Below are 21,216 nucleotides of genomic sequence, written 5' to 3'. Positions count from 1 at the left end.
CCCCTGGTTCAACTTGAGTCCATTTCCTCTTGTCCTATCGCCAGTTACATGGCAGAAGATTCCCACCTCACTACAATGTGCTTCCAGGCAGTTGTAGAGAGCAGTAAGTTCTCCTCTCAGCCTCCACTTCTTGAGATTAAACAATCCCAATTCCTTCAGCCACTGGTCTTAAGACTTGTGCTCCAGACCGTTCACCAGTTTTGCTGCAGACCTGCTCCAGCCCCTCAATGGGTGATGGGCCCAAAACTGAGCACAGGATGTGAGGTATGGCCTCACCAGCAGCAACTACAGGGAAACAAGCACTTCCCTAGTCCTGCTGGCAGGACAGTTTTATTGTATGTGTAAAGGAAAGTGTATTTACTATAGGTGAGCTCTCTTCTAAGTAGCTCTAAATTTCTCTACCTTTTCCTGACTTTTAAGCCACCCCTCCTGCACTATCAGGAACCTGCTGCAGAGCCAGCCAAGAGACTTTCAGATTCTGAAGGTCCCAGGAGGTCACATCTGATTTGGTAAATCAAATTCTCATTTTCTTTACCTTCTTGCCATGGAAGTGCTCAAGTAAAGATCAGTTAAGCTATTTAGCCCTTCTGCTGGCAGTACTTAAGAATTTAACTAATTATCTGTGTCTGTAAATGTATCTTTCTTAGTGTATACTGTAACCTTTGCTTTAGGCATCAAATTTAGAGTCTGTGTCCTCTACACAGACACTGTAATGCCCACTTCCAGAGGTTGATCAGAGCAGTCCGGGTACTCTGCTTAATGTGCAGGATGGTATCTTAAATTCTTAACTTAGCCACTTATTTAACACTTAAAAACACAAAGTGGCTTCTCCAAATAGCAGCGAAACATAAAATTTTGACCAGTTATAGTTAACGGAACAATTTTACTGTAGCATTTTAGTATAATTTACAAATTCTCTAGCAGTGCTAGAAGTTCTGCAAAGACACTATCAACTTATTAGTCAAAACTGGGAAGTTTTGCAAGACAGCAACTTGTGTGTGTGCAGGTATGTCAGCTGATAATACACTTTCAAACAGTGCTTTATTTACACTTCAGTTTTCTGACTGACTCTGACAGAACTCATCTGGATCAGACACATTCTATTTCTGTACATGGAGAGCTGTACTTGAGCCAAGCCATTGTTTTCTATTCCTAATGATGTTCTTAAAGAGATGCTGCTATAGGCCTTCTGGAATGCATATGGGGAATCAGAGAGGCTATCGAATTTTATCAAGCCACAGCATAAAGATTTTCCCTATGCAGAGGATTTCTTAGGGCACAAAACAGGTGGCTACACAGATGTTGCACACCAAAGAAGGTATTGGATAAGGTGTTAACAGGATGTGGCTGTCACATCAGTTACTTTGGACCAGAGGCAAACAGGCACAACTGTTTGCTGATTTTATGTGTATGTCTAACTGTAGGTACCTATCTGTGTACCTCCAGTAATCCACAAAGAGAAAAGAGTCGAAGAGTTTGGATGCTTTGCCATGAATTGGTACTGAAGCTGCAAAACAGCCTAAATCACATTGTGAGGCATAGGTTCTCTCCCAGGCTTGATGATGAATGTTTCATAATTCCAAATCATGGTGGCTTTCTGTAAAAAGGGAAATTCAGCCAAAAGTGCTTGTTGCTCTGAAGCTTTTTGAGGGATTTGCTAGACAATGCAATTTGAAAACAATTTTCATAAGCATATTTCATTCTTTCGGCTGAACAAATGTACAGGGTGATTATTTTTCCCTTGGATTTGATTTATATTCCAAATCAGCTTGTTACTCTCAAGTTGGGAGCAACACCTTCTGAAAGAGGCCTTTAAAATCTAAAAGGACACTCAGAAGAGAACAAAATGGTGTTCTGTAAAATCAAAATAATCTTCAGCTAAGTATGTGGGTATTTGGATTTTCAAACTTCATTCTTTCTTCTTGTAGCAGGATTTCTCTTGCAGCTTTTTCAGGAGCTGCTTTTATTAGGAAATAAATTAGATTTAGCAGTAGTTGTGGACAGTCAATTGTAAAATTATGACACTCCAGCAGGAAATAACAGGCTCTCGAGATGTCCTGTGATATACAGAGGGATGAAGCATGTAACAGTCCTTACCCTAGGAAGAGGATTAGCCCTTTGGCTCTTACACCATTAGTGAAATTTCTCACTTGGAATAATTATTTTAAAAAGTTGAATGTCAGATCTGTGCATGTGTCACTAAAACCGTGAATTACTTTTTGATAGTATAAAAGCCCTAAAAGAAAGCATAAACACTCTCAGAAGCTATTCATTTTATACAATTCATAAAATTGTTTATGTATTTTTAAATAATTACCTTTACTTTGGACTCTGACTAATTTTGTTAACGTATTTTTCTCAGTATTGACAAATATTACTCTAATTTTCTAATTAGACTTTTTTCTTCAACAAAGAAAAATTTGATGCATGATTTTATGATTTCAGTGTAATATTCATGACTTTTAAAGAAATACCAGTTATTAAAGTGGACGTGTGCTCCTAAAACTCATTGTCACAAAAAATGCAGACTTGAAGAATGGTATTGATGATACCATGTAACTAGAAACATTATCTAATAAAAATGCAGTTAACTGATGTTATACAATACTTGTAAGGGGATATATGTGTTTATGGAACAAACTGTATAACCAGTATTTCACAATGATTTATGTTAAAACAGTGATTTCTGTGGTATATCTGTTTATGTATCTATGCTTAGATGGCTGAAAATACGCAGTTGCTTTAAGTGTCATTTAAGTATCTAAAGTGTAGTAACAGCAGGTTCAAAGTGAATAATCAGAATTTGTTTGTGATCTCTAGGGTATTGTGTGTGTGTGGGTTCACTTCATGAAGCCTGTAATGTCTTTCATAACTTTCATTAACTGTAAACATTTTGAAGGTCTTGCGCAAGGAAACCAGAGTCACCTAAGCTAATTGGTAGATACTACAATCCTCTACAAAGCCATAAAGACAAATGAAATTAAGTTTAATGAGGCATCATATTCTCAAAAAAACTACTACCTCAGATCATATTTTTTAATTCCCTTTTAAAAGGCAGATAGAAGCATTTTACTTTGTGTGCCAAGTTGTGAATCACTTAAGATTAAAAAAATCCTATATATAATTTTCAAATTATTTTTGCTAACTAAAACTTGTCATGAAACCACCACTTGTGTTGCACTGCTAGCACTAGGATGGGCTATTTGAGATATGTAGCAAATTGAAATATTTTTAATATGAAAAAATAACAGAGAAATTCCTATGTTGTAGGGGAAGCCACACTAACCAGCATTGCACTAAAGCATAACTCCCTTTTCTGCACAGAATGAGCTGAGTGGTCAGAGGTGCTCAGCAAAGGAACTAAGCTTTTAAACTTTTTTTAGCTTGCTATTTAGAAAGACCTGTTTTCAGCTGAGTTCCTGAGAAGTAAATCTTCTAACTCTGTCCCTAAATGAGCAAAAATGGAGCCTATCTCTGTTCTAAACCTTGTCAGCCCCTCATGATAATTTCAGATTCCAGTTCCTCTGGGTGTGGAAAGATGGACTGAATTACATTACCTGGAACAGTCTTGTGGCCCTATCTAGAAAACCATTTGGAAACAAATAGAGGAATTTCATAATATTTCCTCTCTATGTCAAGCAGGAGATTAAAGATAAGTGTAATATAAAACCACATAATACATAAGGAGAGAAAAAGAGCTTAATAATGGAAAAAGTGACACAGTTGCTGCACGTGGCAAAACAGACAAGGATAATCACTATAGGATATAGGTTGATAATTAGAGAAATCAGGTGAGGTAAGCATGCATTCTGACTGCAGCTAAGGAGAGAGGGAGTGGGGAACAGAAAATGGAAGCAAAGGAATTAAATGTAAGAGCAGAAATGAAAAAAATGAGAACCAGTATAACTGAGAAAAGCGATAAATGAGTTTGTGAGGGGAAAAGGGAAAAGAACACTGATACCAAAAGCAGGAATATGAACAGCTACCTGGCATAGTACACAAAAGTATGAAGCCTTATTAAATGCTGAACAGTTGGCAAAATGCTGAATTTGGCTTTGGATCAGCTATTATGTATGAGCAGAAAATGCTGAATATATGAGAAGTGGTCATTCACTTTCTGTCAGGTACAGGATTTTCTTCCACATATCTGACACTGGCCACGAGCAATCAGAATACTTGAAGAGCTACCTCTCATTGGATCTGGTGTTGCATTTCCTGTATTCCTAAGGAAAGGACAAATAACGTGTACCACACTGTTTTTAAAAGCAACCTTCTTTTTTTCAGACAGATCTACAGATGAGGTGGGCTACACTGTCTTACACATACGCCTACCATTCCTAAGCATTCTTCTATTTTTTATTTATTAAAGATAATGTAATGACCCAGAAACTCCAAGAGAAAAAATTACTCTGGGGATACTAGTAAACCATCTCTTGGCACTTCTGGGCATTGTGTAGTTTGTACCTGTGTCAATGTATTTGTGTCAATTTATCTATTAACACTTTCCTTAATCAGATAGTCTCTGTACCTGGATAAATCTGGCAAGTTGCCAAGTCAGGCTGCAAAAAGATCTCTCACTTAAGATAAGTTTTTAGAGAAACTATTATATCTGCTAAAGGTCACTGAAAAAAATACCTGAATTATGTTATGTGACCTTTTGCAGCACTGATGTGCTAGAAGTTGGGTGTATGCTCTACAACACCCAGTTGGTGTGTAGAGAAGTGATGCATGGAAGTATGATTTTCACATCATCTTCTTTAATCTTTGGAAGATCTAACATCCTGTCCTACTTTGTGATGCTGCTTGTCTTGGACATTGTCTTTATTTGAATTTTGTTTTGGTCAATGCTGCTTCTGCTTTTTTGTGGGGCTTTGGGGTTTTTTTGTGGGTTTTTTTGTGTGTGAGCTGTTGAGTACCTTCACCTCATTTTGACATCAGTAAAAAAATATTTCACTTTGGTTCCTACAAAGACTGCCATTGTTAGTTTTAGAAAGTAGCACTAAGTAAAATTTTAATAGGATGCTGAAAATCTTTGTAGAAGTCACTTGTAGAAAATGTTTCTTTAGTAGAACAGAAAATTACATATGTCTAAAAAGAGGCAGGTTTTTATACATGTAGAAATATATTGATGTCAAATCGTATTTTTTAATATGCACAATGCCATTCACTACTCTTAATTCTCAACCTTGTGTCCTTCATTCCAAAAGGAAGAGGAAGCTACTGCTCAGATATACTCAGAAAGTGTTCCTGGGCTGCTTTAGGTGCAGGTAAAAGTTTCTGGAGGCTCCTTGCCTGTAGTTGTGCCAGCAGGTCTCACAAACATATGTAAATTAAATCACATGTTCTGAATAATGTGCAGAATAAACGCTACACTTGCCAGCAGAGAATAAGATGACCCCATATTGAAACCAAACTTACGCCATTTCTATTTCATTGCTAGCCCTGAAATACAAGTTAGGCGCTTTTTTTTCCATTATAGGTTCAGAATATTATGCAATCTGGAATATCCTAGTTATTGCTTTGTCATTACTGTAGCAGCAGAATGACTTCAAACAATTTTCCTATGAACTAGATAAAAGTGTTTTGTAAGTTTCCAAAATTTAAGGAGTCACAGAAAGTGCATTTCATATGGAGTATGCACTCCATATGAAGAGTGGTTGGAGAATACCAGTATCAAAATAGTTGCTCAGGAATTCTTCATTGTTTCTAAGTGTATCTGAAGGAAAATGCTTTAAAATGTATTTTTTAATTTCTTAATATTGAGGATTCTGGCTTTAGTAAAATGCTAGCTATTTCAGTTGTAAGATCAATATTGTTATGAAGTCTGTAGCTTTCTGATGGAGTTTTCAATCTTTTGTCATTGTAAAATCATTGCAATAGTGTTCACATTTCAACTTAATAAAAGTTCTTGTGCAAAATTCACAAATTCTATCTTTCTTCATGAAATAGACCAATGCCAGTATTGAATGTATAGAAGCCAAAAGGAAAAGCCAGATAACCCAGCAGAGGCTCCCACCATTCTGCACCTGGAAGATGTGTTTTGCCCAGTTTTCATGCACCAAACAACCAGTTAACACAGGTGGCTTATGCCACAACATTTATACACGTGCTTCTTTATGGATCTTTGTGCTGATGAAAATTATCTTGATCACTGAAAAACGGGTTTAAAATTAACAAAAGTAAAGCTTGAGAGGGGCGGGGCGGGGGCGGGGCGGGGGCGGGGCGGGCGCCCACCTCCCATAGCTTCCGTAGCGAACGAGATGTCTGGGGGTCTGGGACCCCTGCCCTGGGGCTACGTCCGCCGGTTCGGCAGAGGTGAGGGACCGACACGGTAAAGACGGAGTTGGACTGTGCCGGAGCCCGGTGGAAGCGCCATCCGAGCCCTGCGGACAACGCGGGCTGGTGCGCGGGCCCATGAGGTTTTTTCCGCGGCTCCATGTTCGCCCCGCCGGGGTCTGCCGGAGCAGCTGTGGTGTGCGGAGCCCACAGCCCCCGCAGGAGTGGGTGGGACGGGGTCGGTGGCCTGGCGAGCAGTGAGATTAAAAAAAATGTCGCTGCCATTGGGGGTCTTGGCTGCAGCAGCAGCAGAAACAGCGTGGGTGCCCGGGGGGTGGGTGCCCGGGGGGTGGGTGCCCGGGGGGTGGGTGCCCGGGGGGTGGGTGCCCGGGGGGTGGGTGCCCGGGGGGTGGGTGCCCGGGGGTTGACTGGGGAGGGAGGGGGACGCTCTCGGTGTAGCTGTCGATGCCAAAAGGTCCAAAGGAAAGACTTCAGGTTTCCATTTCAGTTGATTAATTCGTTAGCGCCGTGAGTGGTTGTAGAGGAAGTGGCAGTGTATGTCATCTATTCAAGAAAACTTTATTCTTCATTCGTTTGCATTTTACTGTGGCTTAGAAATCGTTTAAAACCTTTAAAAATAAATGTGTGGTTCTCAGCAGGTGCAGAAAGAGAACGTATTTAAATGACAACTTTTTCTGATACCTGCCTGACTACGTTTCTAATTAAAAGAAAGGCAGGACAGTGAAATGGTTTGATGGTTTTGTAATGAAAAGAAAGATGTCAACAGGAATTGTCAAGGCCCTGAGAAGCCTCAGCTGGGGCCTCTGCCTACTGCCCCGGAGCCCTGTTCCAGCTCAGCACTGAGCCTTCAGTCTGTGCCCAGGGCAATAGCCTTGCCACCAGTCCAGACTCTGACTCTATCTCCTGGACAGACTTTGGACCTATGCTGTAGCCTTTGTCTCCAGCCCCATCTCCTGCTGCCTCTGGGCTCACTGAGTGGACCCTGGACCTGATTCCTCCACTGAATGGGGCACGCTCTGTGAACACTGCTTTGACCGCTTGGTTCAGGTCTGCTGGGACCAAACCCTGGACCCTGAGAGCACTGCCTGTGCTGCAGTCGTCCTGCACTCCTGGCTCATGCCCTTAAGGAATGTGCATGTTCATGCTCCTACTGTTTCAGATAAGAATTTGTATTAGAATTTTTTTTTTTTTCCTTTGGTAAGTTGTGGGTTTGGTTTTTTTTTTGGCTTTTCTAGTTCGTTTTGGTTTGGTTTGGTGTTGGTTTTTTTTTTGGTTTTTAGAAAATGAAAGTCCATGTGGAACTGGAAGCTGAGCAGTTACAAATGTAGAGTTTTGAGGGGGTCATTAGTGACATATATTTTGCCTTTACAAAGATGTTAGCTGGTTTGTTCACACAAGAAAATCAGACAAAAAAAAGACCAGACCTTTACTTTGACCATATCCTGTTTGTTCTGTAAGCAAGCTTACTGACCAGCTTTTCCAGATGTGCAGTTTGAGAGGTGTGTGATAGTTCTCTTACTATTTTGTAGTTGTCTTTAGGCAGCAGCAATGGAAAAGCACTGTCTCTACACACCCAAAAATGCCTCCATGTGATTTTGTACCTGAAAAATACAAAGTAAGTCATACATACTACACTGAATTTAAGTGATACTGCATTACTAGAGTGATAGGCTCATCAGCTATAAATAGTGAATTAAATACTAGTACAACATTCGATTGTTTGGGATAAAACTTTTGTTACATTTGGTCGTTCGGTAAAAAACACCTCAAAACAGTTTCAGCTAAGATGTAAACTGTAGATGTACCCATGTAACAGTACAACAGTATAAGTTTTATGGCCAAATTGTTGATTTGGAAAAAAATTAAGTAAGAAGTAGGTGCAGAACAGCAGTCTTATTTCAAAAACTGAGTTTCAGCAGTGTGTAGAACCCAACATGTGCCGGAATTTATTAAAATCTCAGTGATGTGAACAGCCACTGTAGACAGCTGTGTAGTCTATGCAGTCTATTACAGTTTCATTGGCCTGCATCTTTAGAAAGCATAAGTAGGTACTGACATTTTTATTCCCCTCAGTCCTATCCATATGAACGTATTCAGAAGATTCGTGAACAAAATATTTCGCCTTCTCTCCGAATGTACTATAAGAAGCCATTGTTACTGCATCAAGGACATATGCAGTGGCTGTTTGATTATGAAGGACGAAGATACCTTGATCTCTTTGCTGGAATTGTCACTGTCAGTGTTGGTCACTGTCACCCGTAAGTATGTTATTTGATTTATGTTGTAAAATACAGGAGGAGATACCAATTAATCTTTTCATTAATCTTTGAGCCTAAAACTAGAATATTATTTACTCAGTTGTCATGTATCACTTATATTAAAATCCATTTCCATTACATTTTTAAGAAATCATTAACTCTGTCTACTTGTTCAGCCATCTGGCAAATGGCACAGTGCCTGCTTTTTCAGAAATATTAACAGGTAGTTGTGGGCACATATGTGTGCACATGTGTGTTGACTTGAATCTCTTTATCTCTTCTTGTGCTACATGCAGAAAGGTAACTGTGGCTACCCAGAAACAGCTTGCTCGCCTGTGGCATACCACTAATATCTACATGCACCCATCAATCCACGAGTATGCTGAAAAATTAGCTTCTCTTTTTCCAGATCCACTTAAGGTATTTTGCTTCTGGCAGGAGTGGGGTATGGTGAAGGGAGTGTCTATTTTTAAGAAATACTTATTTAAAAAGTAGTTAAATAAATGAGACCCACAATATTTGTAGAGAGAAAATCTATATGGGGACCACAGCCTATCAGATAAAGAAAGCATGATGGCACAGATGCAGAAAAGTGTAATATCCTGAGCATCTGTTCTGTTTCATAGTCTCAGAATTATTCTGGTTGGAAAAGCCCTTCAAGATCATCAAGTCCATCCATAACATAATCCTACCGATCATTAATCTAACTCTGCCAAGTCCAGTGCTTAAACAATGTTCCTAAGCACCATGTCTACATGTCTTTTAAAGACCTCCAAGGGTGGTGATTCAGCCTACTCCCTGGGCAGCCTGTTCTACTGAAGTTTCTTTTAATATCTAATCTAAACCTCCCCTGGCACAGCTTGAGTCCATTTCCTCTTGTCCTGTTGCTTGTTACTAGGGAGAAGAGACTTACTCGCACCTGGCTCCAGCCTCCTTTTAGGTAGCTGTAGAGAGCAAGAAATTCTCCCCACAACCTACTTTTCTCCAGACTGAGTTACCCCACTTCCCACAGCAGTTCCTTGAAAGACTTTTTCTCCAGACCCTACACCAGCTTCCTTCTTTGCCCTTCTCTGGACTCTCTCCAGAATGTCAATATCTGTCTTGTAGAGAGGGGCCCCAAACTGAACACAGGATTTGAGGTGTGACCTTAACAGTGCCAGGTACAGGGGAACCATCACTACCCTAATCCTGCTGGCCACACTATTTATGGTACAAATTTGTTTTCTCCCTCCATTTGTCACTGTGAAGAGTTGCCAGCTTGAAAATTACTGAAGTAGTTAAGAAGTTGTTAACTGTTCTTACATGTTGCCAGCCTTAATTTGCTTGATCTCAGGAAAATTCACAGTGAAAAGTACTTGACACTACTTTGTGTAATAATCTTTATTGGCATTTAAATAAATAAGCCATATAAATATCCCATTTTGTATTCTCAGAAGCGGTAAGAAAATAATGGTTTTGTTTCAGATGAAGTAAACTGAAACTGGGATAGCAGAAGAGTGTGATGCTATCATAATCTTAAAAATTAAGAGTAAAAAAAAAAGATATTAAAGCATCTGCATAGTTTAAGTAGTGGAGAATCTCAGTCAGTTCTGAACATTAGCTTCAAAAATGGCAGCACTAGAATTTGAGCTGTTTTCAGCTGAATAAGTATTCAGGATATGTCTTGAATCCTTATTTGCTCCTAAAAAGCAAGCTCTGCTTAGCTCTTCTGTTCCATGGTTGTGTCTGCGTTTGTTACTGCCACTAACTAACACACCTAACAAGGACACCCTGTAGTGCTTTTTACCTGTGAGAAGGTTATTTCTGTTCAGTCTGTCATGCTCAGTCTGGCCCAGATACTTTTTTCTTTAAATCACCATTGCATCTTGGGAAAAGAGGAAGATTCCAGCTCTTGAAGATCTTTCTCTACTCATGCTGAGCAGATCAGCTTGTTGGTGGTTCTTGACTGTAGGCTACAGACAACACTAAGTTTATGACAGAGAAGTCATCTTGTTGTAGTGGTAGTTAATAGCTTATGATCTTACTGAGTGACATGGCCTGATGTTGAATGAGAAGGTTGTGGTTGTGCACTGTACTGATCCTCTGCTTTCTCCTGTAGGTGATCTATTTAACCAACAGTGGGTCAGAAGCCAACGATCTGGCTATGTTCATGGCAAGGCTGCATACTCATAATTTCGACATCATCTCTTTCAGGTAATGGTGATAGACCTCTACAAAGCTCATTTGTGTGTGTGATCAGTCTCTATATGCCTAAGCCAAGAAATAATAGCGAACCCATTAACCTCAGATCTGTTGAGAATGCTATGAAATTATTTTATTTGACAAAAAAGAGTAAAATGGACTTGAAGATTTGATACAGTGTATTAGGACTACTTGGCATACTAAGCACAATCTGCAGGTTTTGCTTTTGTTACTTAAACAAGGGTCTAGTCTCTGTTCAAGGGTCTAGTTCTCTGTGCACTTTGCTGGATTTTCATTTAGGGCACAGCAAGCGTCAGCAATTGCGGCTTTCTTCATACATTCCACCCCTGCAGTGCCCCTCTTTATGGAGGTATTAAGATACCTCTGGAACAGCAGTGCAGAGGACCACAGCACAGAACTGCTCTGGCTGAAAGTTAATTCTTTTATTTGTTTTTGATACCTTATTTTTCTGACAGATCTCTGAACCATAGTTCACTGTACAGGTTCACCAACAGCTCTCCTGGCTCAGCGACAGAGGTACTGCAGGTGCCATTCCTATGTAAACACCAGTATAAGCAATTACTCTCTACTGTGCATCCCAGGTGGCCTCAAATATTAGAGTAAAAAGCCTTACTTTGAAGAGCTATATTTTTATGTTAATTCTGTTCCGAAGAACACTGGGTATGCACCCTGCTTACATATTCTCATCAATGAACTTTTTTTGTGTGTGTATAAAACTGGCAGCATCTGTTGGGGAGAGCAGCAGATCTCAAGATTTGAAGATGTTTGAAGAATGAGATGTTTGCTCTGAAGGGTTCAGATGATAGAATGGAACTTTATGAGGCACTGCCTGAATTGCTGTTGGTTCCAGCTACTATTCTCTTCTTGTTGCAAATATTACCTGACAATTTTAACATTTGAAATTTCAAGAAATCAATGGGCAATTGTGGATCTTCCAAAACCAGAGCAAGAAATGGCAGTAGGAATCTTATAGTTTTGAGTATAACAGTGCACATTTCCCCTGGTAATTTGTAGCTCAGAAGCATATGCTGTCAAAACTAATGTTGCTACAATCTCTTAGAAATGAATGATGTTGATGTGCTTTGTTTGTTTGCACAGAGGATCTTACCATGGAGGCAGCCCGTACACGCTGGGATTAACATCTATTGGTCCTTATAAGCATGGTGTTGCCAATGGCTTTGGCTGTTCAACAGTGAGGTTTTTTTTGTATTTTTTAAAATAATCTGATAGCTAAGAGTTTATTTGCATATTTCAGCAATTAGTGTGTTTTCTATCTTCAGAGAGCTTTGTGGTCACTTACTGTACAAACAGCAGTGGAGCTGTTCCATCTGTGAAAGCACTGTAAGAGACAGAGTCCCCTGCCCTTCCCTGTGTTGTTAATTGTGCTTATGTGGAGTTGGGACAGCCTTAACGTGAGTGGTTATCATTTGCAGTGCTTTAGACATGGTTGCTGCTTGCATGGAAATCTGTTCAAGGTCTAAAATAACAGTGCTCAGATCTTTTCTCAGGCCTGTTTTGGCAAAGCTGCTTTCAGATTGTCTCAAATACATCCTTGGAATGAAAAAACAACTTGTGATATCCCTCAGCAAGAAGGAGACATACGTGTTAAGGATATCCCTTGGAGCTAAAGGGTTAAATGGCAATAGGTTAAGTAGGCACTTCTGCCACTGAGCAGAAGGGAATGACTGCCTACTAGAAGTTGTCATTGGCTGCTCCGATCTGCACTGGTGACAGCTCAGCCACACCACTGGCTGTAGGGAGTCTCCATTGCCTCAGTATTTACTGCCTGCAGTCACACAGTGTTTTGTCAGCAGTCAGAATGAGAAGGATGGAGTTTCCAATTTTCCCTTGTATTTTGCAGGTTTTTGTCATGCTTTGGATTATTGAAATAGTACCTACAACTCTGATGTTGCTATTGCTCTTAGATAACCAAAACTGCAGACTAGCTTAATTACCATTTCCTTTGTTTGGTTCTTTGATTAACTATTGCTGGAATAGTCTAAACTTGTTTTTTCAAAAACATCTGACTTTCTATTACCATTTCTTGAGAAGGAAGTTTGGTATTATTGGTGTTGTGCTGCAGATGTTTTTCAGACAAATTTCTTGAACTAGGTATGCCCTTCACCTCTTAAAAAACTTTTTATAGTATTTGTCATTAGTTATCCCTTTCTCTTAGAAAGGTGTCATCAAATCTGTAGCTGTTTCTCTTATGCTTGACAGACAATGTTACCAGATGTTTTTCGTGGTCCATGGGGAGGCAGGCATTGTAGAGATTCTCCAGTGCAGACTCTTCGAAAATGCAGCTGTTCAAAAGGTTAGTCAATGATGAAAAGTATTTGGCTTTTAGTTTAGAGAATACTAAAGGACTATGGAAATAGATTATATTTGTCTCCTCAAGGAAGGTAGACCTCTGGTTAGGATTTGCAAGGGCAACCAAAGATACTATTGCAGAGAACCTCATGCATTCCTCACTGAGAAAAATTTTGGGTAGCTGACATCTCCTTATCTCAAATTCCTTCTTAAATTCCCAGCCTTTGTTTCCAGCATCTGTTGTAGTCAACTCTGGAAGCTGTGGAACTCATTTAGCACATCTGGAAGAACAAAAATGTTGACTGATGTTTTCTGCTGTTTCTGAAGTTCTGATGCATCTCCAGCTTTCATTTAGGAATAATATAAATAGTAAGGGCAACCTGAAGTCAGTCATACACAAGGCAAAACATTCTGTATGGAGCACAGTGTGAAAGCTGCACTACTGTTCTCCTGTTTGCAGTATTTTTTTTTCACTGCTTCCAGGCCTGCTTTAGTGTTTTAATTCATGTGTATAAATAAAAGAATATTTTGCTTTTAGTTTTGTCCTTTCTGGTGAATGGGAACATTAGCTCTACTAATTGCTCTGTTCTTTATTTCTGTACAGACTGATATGTGGCTCGGTTCTCCAGAATCCTCATACCTGTTCTACCTAATGTTTCCTTATGTCTTATGCTGATGTTTATTAACTGCTGTGTATTCCTTCTGCTGATGTAGGTGATTCACAAGCACTTTCTCTAGCCTTCATCTTACTGACCTGTATAATGTGTAACATCTTATTGTCTGTCTTTGCTGTTTTGGAACTGTCATTCCAGTAGGAATGATAATAGTAGAAATGGTTTACAAGACAATCAGGGACTTTCTTCTTTAATGTACCAGCTTTTTTGTGTGCAGGAGGGGTGATACTTGCCATGTAGCCAGATAATACTTGTTGCTTAGATGTGTAATTTCATGCTTTGAGGTGAGTTTTCTTTGATTTTTAAATAAAATCCAACTATTACCTCTGCAAACAGGTGTATGTCATGCAAACAACCAGTATATTGAACAGTTCAAAGATACTCTTAATACCTCGGTGCCGAAGACAATAGCTGGATTTATTGCTGAACCAATTCAAGTAGGTAGTTTGCCATTTCTCAACTGTAATAGCACAAATGGTGTGAAACACTCAAATGTGTTAACTCTGAGCTATATCCTAAACATAGATTTCTGCTGACTTTTGTTAATTTTAGTGTCTTAAACACTTTAAGTATTCAAAAGAATAGATGCACTGTCCTAAATTAATTTCAGCTTTTGTCATTGATTTCAGTGAAGCTAGAATTTTTCTTCTGAAATTAAATGAAGCAGCATTATGCTTAAACACTTGTAGTTCAGTACCAAGTATGGAGCATACTATTGTTTAGCTTCTATCACCTTATTCCAGATTTCATACTGCTTTTCTATTTCTGTAAACTTTAACTCGGTCTCCCTTCCACCTTTTCCCAGCCACATAGTGCATTGTAGTTTTAGCAGGTGTCCAGAAAGTGGTAGCCACAGAATTCATTATCTTGGTGATCAGTTTCAGAAGTGAAATCCATGTGGTTCTTAAATAGCAAGAATGGAGACTGTATCTTGGGAACACTAAAGAGAAGGGAAAACCTGAGAATTGTTACCACATAGAAAATTGGATCTGTTTTCTGGTTTTGCTGTCTTCTAAGCCATTATGTATGTCAGTCTTAAGAAGTCATTGCAGACCAGGTACAGAATGGAGTTTCTGATTCAAATGAAAACTGTCCAGGTGAAAAGAAATTGAGTAAACAGTGTTATAACAAATTAACCAAGGAGGAGACATGAATTCTCTGCTTAACTTTGTAATCAAATGTAGTTTTTTAGTGTGTAGGCTTTCAAGCTCCTTGCATGGCAGTTTTGTCTTTAATTGATTCTGTCTTACAGTGATCCATTCTGCAGTATGGCCTCAAACACTTGTTTGCACAGCCAGCAGGACAGCAGACTTCCCTCTGGAATGGGAACAACTGACCTGAGCAGGAACTTTTGGAAGCAGTTTCACTGCTGAAGCCAGAAACTAATACAACAGTCTTGCTATTAGCTCAGGGCTGCTGGTATTTTTTTCTTATTGTAGGATAGTCACAGGAATCGCTGTTTCCTTGTGTGTTCCTAAAGATACTGTCCATTTTGTCTTGGCAGGGTGTTAATGGAGCTGTTCAGTACCCAAGAAGTTTCTTAAAGGAAGCTTACCAGCTAGTACAGGAAAGAGGGGGCGTTTGTATTTCAGATGAAGTGAGTTTTTTTGACATAACAGCTGTAGAGTTTGGAATGCTCATGAATGTTGTCTTAAAAGAATCCGAGTGAACACAGAATGGAAACCTGAAAATAATCTAACTGAAATTCTATACATTTTATAGCTTAAGATTAACCCAGCTGCATCTCTCCAAGCATAGGTGCCTCTCAGTTTTTACTGTTTACTTTACTCTGATGTGTGGTGTTCTGATTTTATAGATAATGTTAGTAGCAGACTTCAATCCCTACCTTTTGGGAGCAGTAAACTTACACAAATACGCAGCTAATTAATGCCAGCTGTGATTGTCACAGTATGTTGACTTTATGAGTGCTGCTGGCATGCATAAGCTCTAGAAGTGAGGTGATTACTGTACTTCTGCAAATACATTTTATAAATAGAATTCGAATAGCTAGAGCTATTTTGAATAGTAGCAAATGCTTCAAAGTGCTGGTGATAAGTACCTCACTCACTGAGTATGTCACACAGTTGTAGAAATCAGTACTAATAGGGCTACAATTTTCAACTGTGATAAGTGATTGCATATTCTCTCCATTTTGAAACGGAAGATTCAGTTTATTTGTGCATTCCACTATGCTTAAGACATGGTGACGTTATCTTTTTCATATGCAAATGAAAAACCCACTTACAATAAATACTACTTTATGAAAAGCTATCTGAATAATGATCCTATTGTAAGTTGACTCCAGATGTAGGTAGAGTTTAATGCAAACCTGTAAAATCAGAAAGACAAGAAAAAAAAAAAAAAGCTATTGTAAAATTTGAGAAAGTGATAGGGATTTCTCTTCTGGGGATTTTTTTCCTGAAAGGTGCAGACAGGATTTGGACGGACAGGCAGCCATTTCTGGGGATTTCAAACACATGATGTAGTCCCTGACATTGTTACTTTGGCAAAAGGAATTGGTAATGGCTTTCCAATGGCAGCTGTTGTTACAACAAAAGGTATGTGTGTTCTGTTCTGCTAAGGATTAAAATAGAGCAATTACAAAATATACTATGCAACAATTACATACTGGAGAGATGTGTTGTTTTCAAATATCTGAGCTTTATTAATAATCTTTGTCTCCATCCTTTGATAAGTTAATTAGATTCACATTACTCGCTTGTTTTACCAAGTGCTGTAATGAGGTTAGTTGTATAATTGAAGCAGGGGTGACATTGTGAGTTGTTGGTAGAGATGGTAATGGACCGCAGACGTCCTCACTGAATTCACCATTTTACGCACCAACCTAGTATGAGAAAGTAAGGCAGCATGTTAGCTAGCTACTTGTTTGCATACAAATGACAGGATGGATCTAGTGAAGAGAATTGGTAAATGTCAATTTAAGAAGACAACTGGACATATGTTATAATGGGACTTTTTTTAACAAGTCTTTTTATAGCATCTGCTAGACACTACAGTTTTGGGAAACAGTCATATTTTGCACAGGCTACTTGCAGGGAAAAAAGATATCTTCCTATAGCATTGTCTCTAGTGGAATGAGTCTTGAAATAAATAAATAATAATAAGTTAATACTGTTACCAAACATAAGGCATAAGCGTAAACATAAGAGTAATCACTGTTGTTTTTTTCCTTTTAGAGATTGCAAATTCCTTGGCTCAAAACCTTCACTTTAATACATTTGGAGGAAGCCCTTTGGCATGCGTAGTTGGAGCTGCAGTTCTTGATGTAGGGAGAGCTTTATATAAATTCATATATTCCACACTCTGTCTTGTAGTGAAAGATGAAAAATGTTTACATTTATTCTTACTATAAAATTATATGTCGGCCATTTTTTACATAACAGTATAAAATACATAAACACAGGCTCATATCATTTGTACATGGGGAATGTGCTCTATGTGTAAGAAAAAAGTAATTCCTGGTTAGTTTCATCACAAAATATAAACCACTGTAGCAAGAATAGGAGTCCTCTAATTATGCTTTCAGAATCCTGTATCTTTGTCTCCCTTATATTATTTACTTTTTATGTAAAAATGTAGGAAAGCACTTTCTCAGAACTTTGGCTAGCTTCTTCGTAGTATGCAGATCCTCAGCTAAACCAGATTTACTCTCTGGCACAAATACTTGGCAAAACTGTTTTAAGCCCATAGCTTTTACCTTATGTTTAAAAAGCCTTAGTGACCAGCTGGTTAAAAATATTTAAGGATTCATTTGGAAAAAAACAAAACCAAAATCCTCATAATAAAGACAACAGAAGAATTTGCAACATTTTTCACTGATTATCAAGCAGAAAATCCGTCAGTGAGCAATGGGTCACCATTTAATTTGTTTTGATCTTGTACAGACCATTTTTCCTTTAATCTCACTTCATCATGATAGACATTGTTTCTACTTACTTCCCTGAGTGTTTTGGTTTTTTCCAGCTATTTTATAAACTGACTGATCACGTCAATAAAAACATTTGGAAAAAATACTCTACAAAGTCTGTACCCATGTTTTGGGTTTCTTTTGCTCTGAAGCAACTTGAAGCCTGGATCTTAAATAAATCCAAGGATGTTGTCAGAGTCAGAAAGACTAAAATGGGATTGAAATAAAAGGAAGAAAAAAAACAACACCACCCACTTTAAGTTCTGTAATTGCTTTTTAGTTTGTTGGTTTTTGTCATGTAAATGAAAATGTTAAGGTCACAAAGCAGTTTGTGCATGTCAGTGCTGGTAGCTGGCTGTATGTCAGAACTTTGATTTAGGAGAGCAAAGAATGAAAAAAAATATTGTGATTAAAAAGGATTGTATTGATGAATGTAATTAAAACACCAATGTTGTTTCTTAAAAAGCTGTCTAGTACACATAGATAAGCCTTGTAAAATTATATTCTTCTGATGATACTGGAAAAATAATAATAAATATTTCTGGTAAAGTTTTGAAAATAATCCTGCTAGTGAGGTATTTTTCAGTTGTGACTACATGTGAGCATGAATTAATGGCATATGTTTATATAAAAATAAGTAAAATGTTAAAAATCACACAACAACGTCAAAAATTGTTCCATTGTACTCTGAAGGTTTTAGAGGATTGCAAGAGACAAATAATCAGAAGGATTTTAGTAGTGATGGAACATAGTCTGCAAGCAAGTGGGATACATGTAGCATGTCATCAAGCTAAATGGGGATTAACCAACCATAAGCTTTTCCTGCAAAACTGTTCTTGTATATAATTTAAACCAGGCTATTGAAGAAGATGGTCTACAAAAAAACAGTAGGGATGTGGGAACATACATGTTACTGGAGCTGGCTAAACTACGGGATAAATTTGAGATTGTTGGAGATGTCCGTGGGAAGGGACTTATGATTGGAGTAGAAATGGTGACAGATAAGGTTAGTGATTTACTTTATTCCTCAGCCTACAGTGCTATTGAATGTTTGGTCATATGTTATTTCATGTAAAATAATAGGAAGATTTTCAGTTAGTGAAATGACAAAACATTCCTCTGGCTAAAAATGATCCAGAACATTCCAGAATTTCAAGTATTTCACAAGCTCTGAGTAAAAAGTGACTTGTGTACCTTGATTACATAAACTCATCTCAGAAAGCAGATAGATTATGCAGCTAATATGTTCAGCCAGAGAGGATGGTGGGATTAACTGGAGAGACTGAAACATGTTTTCCATAAAACTAATTTAGAATATCTAAGTGAAGCTTAATGTTCATTTCCCTTAGCACAGTCGCCACCCTCTTCCAGCTGAGGAAATCAATCAGATCTGGGAGGACTGCAAGGACATGGGGGTTCTTTTAGGAAGAGGAGGGCTCTACAATCAGGTACTGAACCTCTGATTATTTTCTGTCCTTGTGAACTACATCCTGTTTTTCTCAAGCTAACTTTATTTTATTGACTATTTATATATTTAATTTTACATAATTTGCAAATTGGGCAGGATCTATTTGTTTCTGTTTAAGTATGCTGAACTAGCTTGCAAGCTTACGTCTTTTCTATAGTGTGACAGCCTCCCCTAGAAAAGCAATATACTATAAATTAGAAGAAATCTGCAATAATCAGCTGTGTTGTGTCTTTGCTACTATTGGTACTGCTCTGTACTATTGGTACAGAACAAGTTTTGTTAGTTCTTCCAGTCTGGAGAGCTGGTAACAATATACCTGTATGGTAATAATAAAAACATAATAAAAGATTCAATGGCTAAAATAAATATGATGCTGTATCTGTCACCTCACTGGTTCTTCCACAAGTCACAAACAAGAACAGAGGTGACAGGCTGCAGCTCAGAATGAGTAAAATCTGATCCTGTCTAATGAGAAGTCTTTTTATCTGGTAGTTTAGCTTCAGTTGTGGCTTGGGTGGGAAAGATTGTTATTCCACTCTTGCTGCATAAAGTCCTGTGATCTGACCACAGAAAAATTTAAACAAAGTTTGAACTTCCTATGGAACTTAAATACTCTTGGAAACATCATAATATAGATCAAACATTTGGATTTAGGAACCTACATTCCTGACAAGTTACCATCCTGATAAACATGCATTCATGCTATTCACCCTAATTGGAAATTGGTGTTTAGTGATTCTTTCATAATGTATTCCCCTAGAAATCTTTAAAAGAGCTTGTAACAGCAAATCAGCTGACACTACACAAATCCTGACATTCTCAATACGTGCCACTTTCCTCCTTGGCAAAGCTGCCGGGCACTAAAAGGCAGCTGTGGCTCTAGAGTTTCTTAGTAGCAACTCAGCTAAGGTTTGACACCAGCCCTGCCTGGAGTCACACCAGTGCAAGCATGACCTACCCTCGCCAGGTCTCTGTCAGAGGCAGCTGCTTTATCTCAAGAGTGGAGCGGGGAGTTGGATGCAGGCAAGTCAAAATCTTCACTTCAGAGTCCATTGATCAGAAGCTTCAGACCCCACTTTGTTATTCTGCTATATATTATTTTTGATGATAATTTCATTTTTATAATATTTTAGATTTTTGGGGGGGAAAGGGAGTGCAGAATGTGAGTGCTGAACTAGATGGGCTGTGAGACTGTATTCTTTCTGTAATGTTTTAAGGATTTCAGTTTGCTTTTTTTCCCTCTCTTCTCAGACATTTAGAATTAAACCTCCTATGTGCATAACTAAGAAGGATGTTGACTTTGCTGTGGAAGTATTTCATACTGCATTACAGAGACACATGGAAAGAGCTGCAAAATAGACAAGTTTCCTTACATGAGGTGCATGCAGAGGCCCTGATGCCATCAGGCTGCACTAATCTACACTGGATAAGCAAATCAGTCTGAGAAAAAATACTTGTTCAGTAAGAGCAGTCTGACAGACCCAGTGTTTAATAAAGAATATTTTCTGAGATGCTTTGTAAACATACTGTTGTGTTCTACAGTGGTTTGGCTGTACCTCTATGGCATTAGCATAAAAATATTTCCCTGATTGGGTTAACTTGGTTCAGACACATAGTTCATCTATGACAGTCATAACAAAACTGTTAATTTGCTGTCACTCTTTCTTAAAATTACCAAAGTTGCTTAGGGGAAGTTCATGGTGTTTGGACTTTTAATAGCATCCATATTCCCTGTGGGGGTGGTACCTGTCCTGACATGGATTCCCTTCTTCTGCATGGGCCCTCAGCCTCTGTACCACAGCCTTTATTGCTAGTTCATAAATAATTCTTCACAGAAGTATCACAAGTTCCCCAACAGCTGAATGTTGGCATGCAGTAGGCCTGGTGCAGAGCTGGCTGGGACCAGTCCTATCCCACTCCTGCTGCCAAAACCTTGCTGTAAACCTTGCTGTACCCAGTATGTACAGGCAGTAGTGCAACACACAAATGAAGTATTTGGTTTTATTTAAATATTTTTTTAAATAAGTTAAAAAGTACTATGAGATTGCATTTACATAATCTCTGGCTAGGAACTGCCCT

At 38.6% G+C, this 21,216-nt stretch overlaps 1 protein-coding gene across 9 annotated transcripts; it reads left to right on the top strand.

Moving 5' to 3' along the window:
• Positions 1-6,215: 6,215 nt before the first annotated feature.
• On the top strand, positions 6,216-20,650 carry AGXT2 (alanine--glyoxylate aminotransferase 2). 9 transcript variants are annotated; one of them, XR_011723149.1, is made up of 14 exons: positions 6,223-6,315; positions 7,827-7,912; positions 8,371-8,555; positions 8,852-8,975; positions 10,654-10,748; positions 11,856-11,949; positions 12,978-13,071; positions 14,078-14,178; positions 15,246-15,338; positions 16,167-16,299; positions 16,939-17,027; positions 18,363-18,675; positions 19,019-19,117; positions 20,389-20,650. XR_011723149.1 is itself a non-coding variant. In XM_071729907.1 (14 exons), exons 1-14 carry the CDS (start codon positions 6,261-6,263, stop codon positions 20,494-20,496), a joined length of 1,506 nt encoding a protein of 501 aa, XP_071586008.1. In that variant the 5' UTR covers positions 6,223-6,260; the 3' UTR covers positions 20,497-20,650. The 9 variants fall into 9 exon arrangements, 8 of the variants coding, with proteins under 8 accessions (XP_071586012.1, XP_071586014.1, XP_071586008.1 ...); XM_071729907.1 differs by having other exon boundaries at positions 18,526-18,675; XM_071729909.1 differs by having other exon boundaries at positions 6,232-6,315; positions 7,242-7,912; positions 18,526-18,675.
• Positions 20,651-21,216: the final 566 nt, after the last annotated feature.

This window comes from Heliangelus exortis, chromosome Z, assembly GCF_036169615.1.
Source record: "Heliangelus exortis chromosome Z, bHelExo1.hap1, whole genome shotgun sequence".
In the NCBI taxonomy this organism is placed as follows: Eukaryota; Metazoa; Chordata; class Aves; order Apodiformes; family Trochilidae; genus Heliangelus; species Heliangelus exortis.
Note: the sequence above shows the minus strand (reverse complement) of the source record. Positions and strands in the feature narration are given on the sequence as shown.

What these genes read in the sequence shown, in the direction of transcription:
- AGXT2 (XM_071729907.1), top strand. Translation starts at nt 6,261, where the DNA reads ATGTCTGGGGGTCTGGGACCCCTGCCCTGGGGCTACGTCCGCCGGTTC. An exon ending in ATGGCTTTGGCTGTTCAACA is followed by an intron (nt 11,950 to 12,977) that starts GTGAGGTTTTTT and finishes TATGCTTGACAG; the next exon opens with ACAATGTTACCAGATGTTTT. An exon ending in TAGAAATGGTGACAGATAAG is followed by an intron (nt 18,676 to 19,018) that starts GTTAGTGATTTA and finishes CATTTCCCTTAG; the next exon opens with CACAGTCGCCACCCTCTTCC.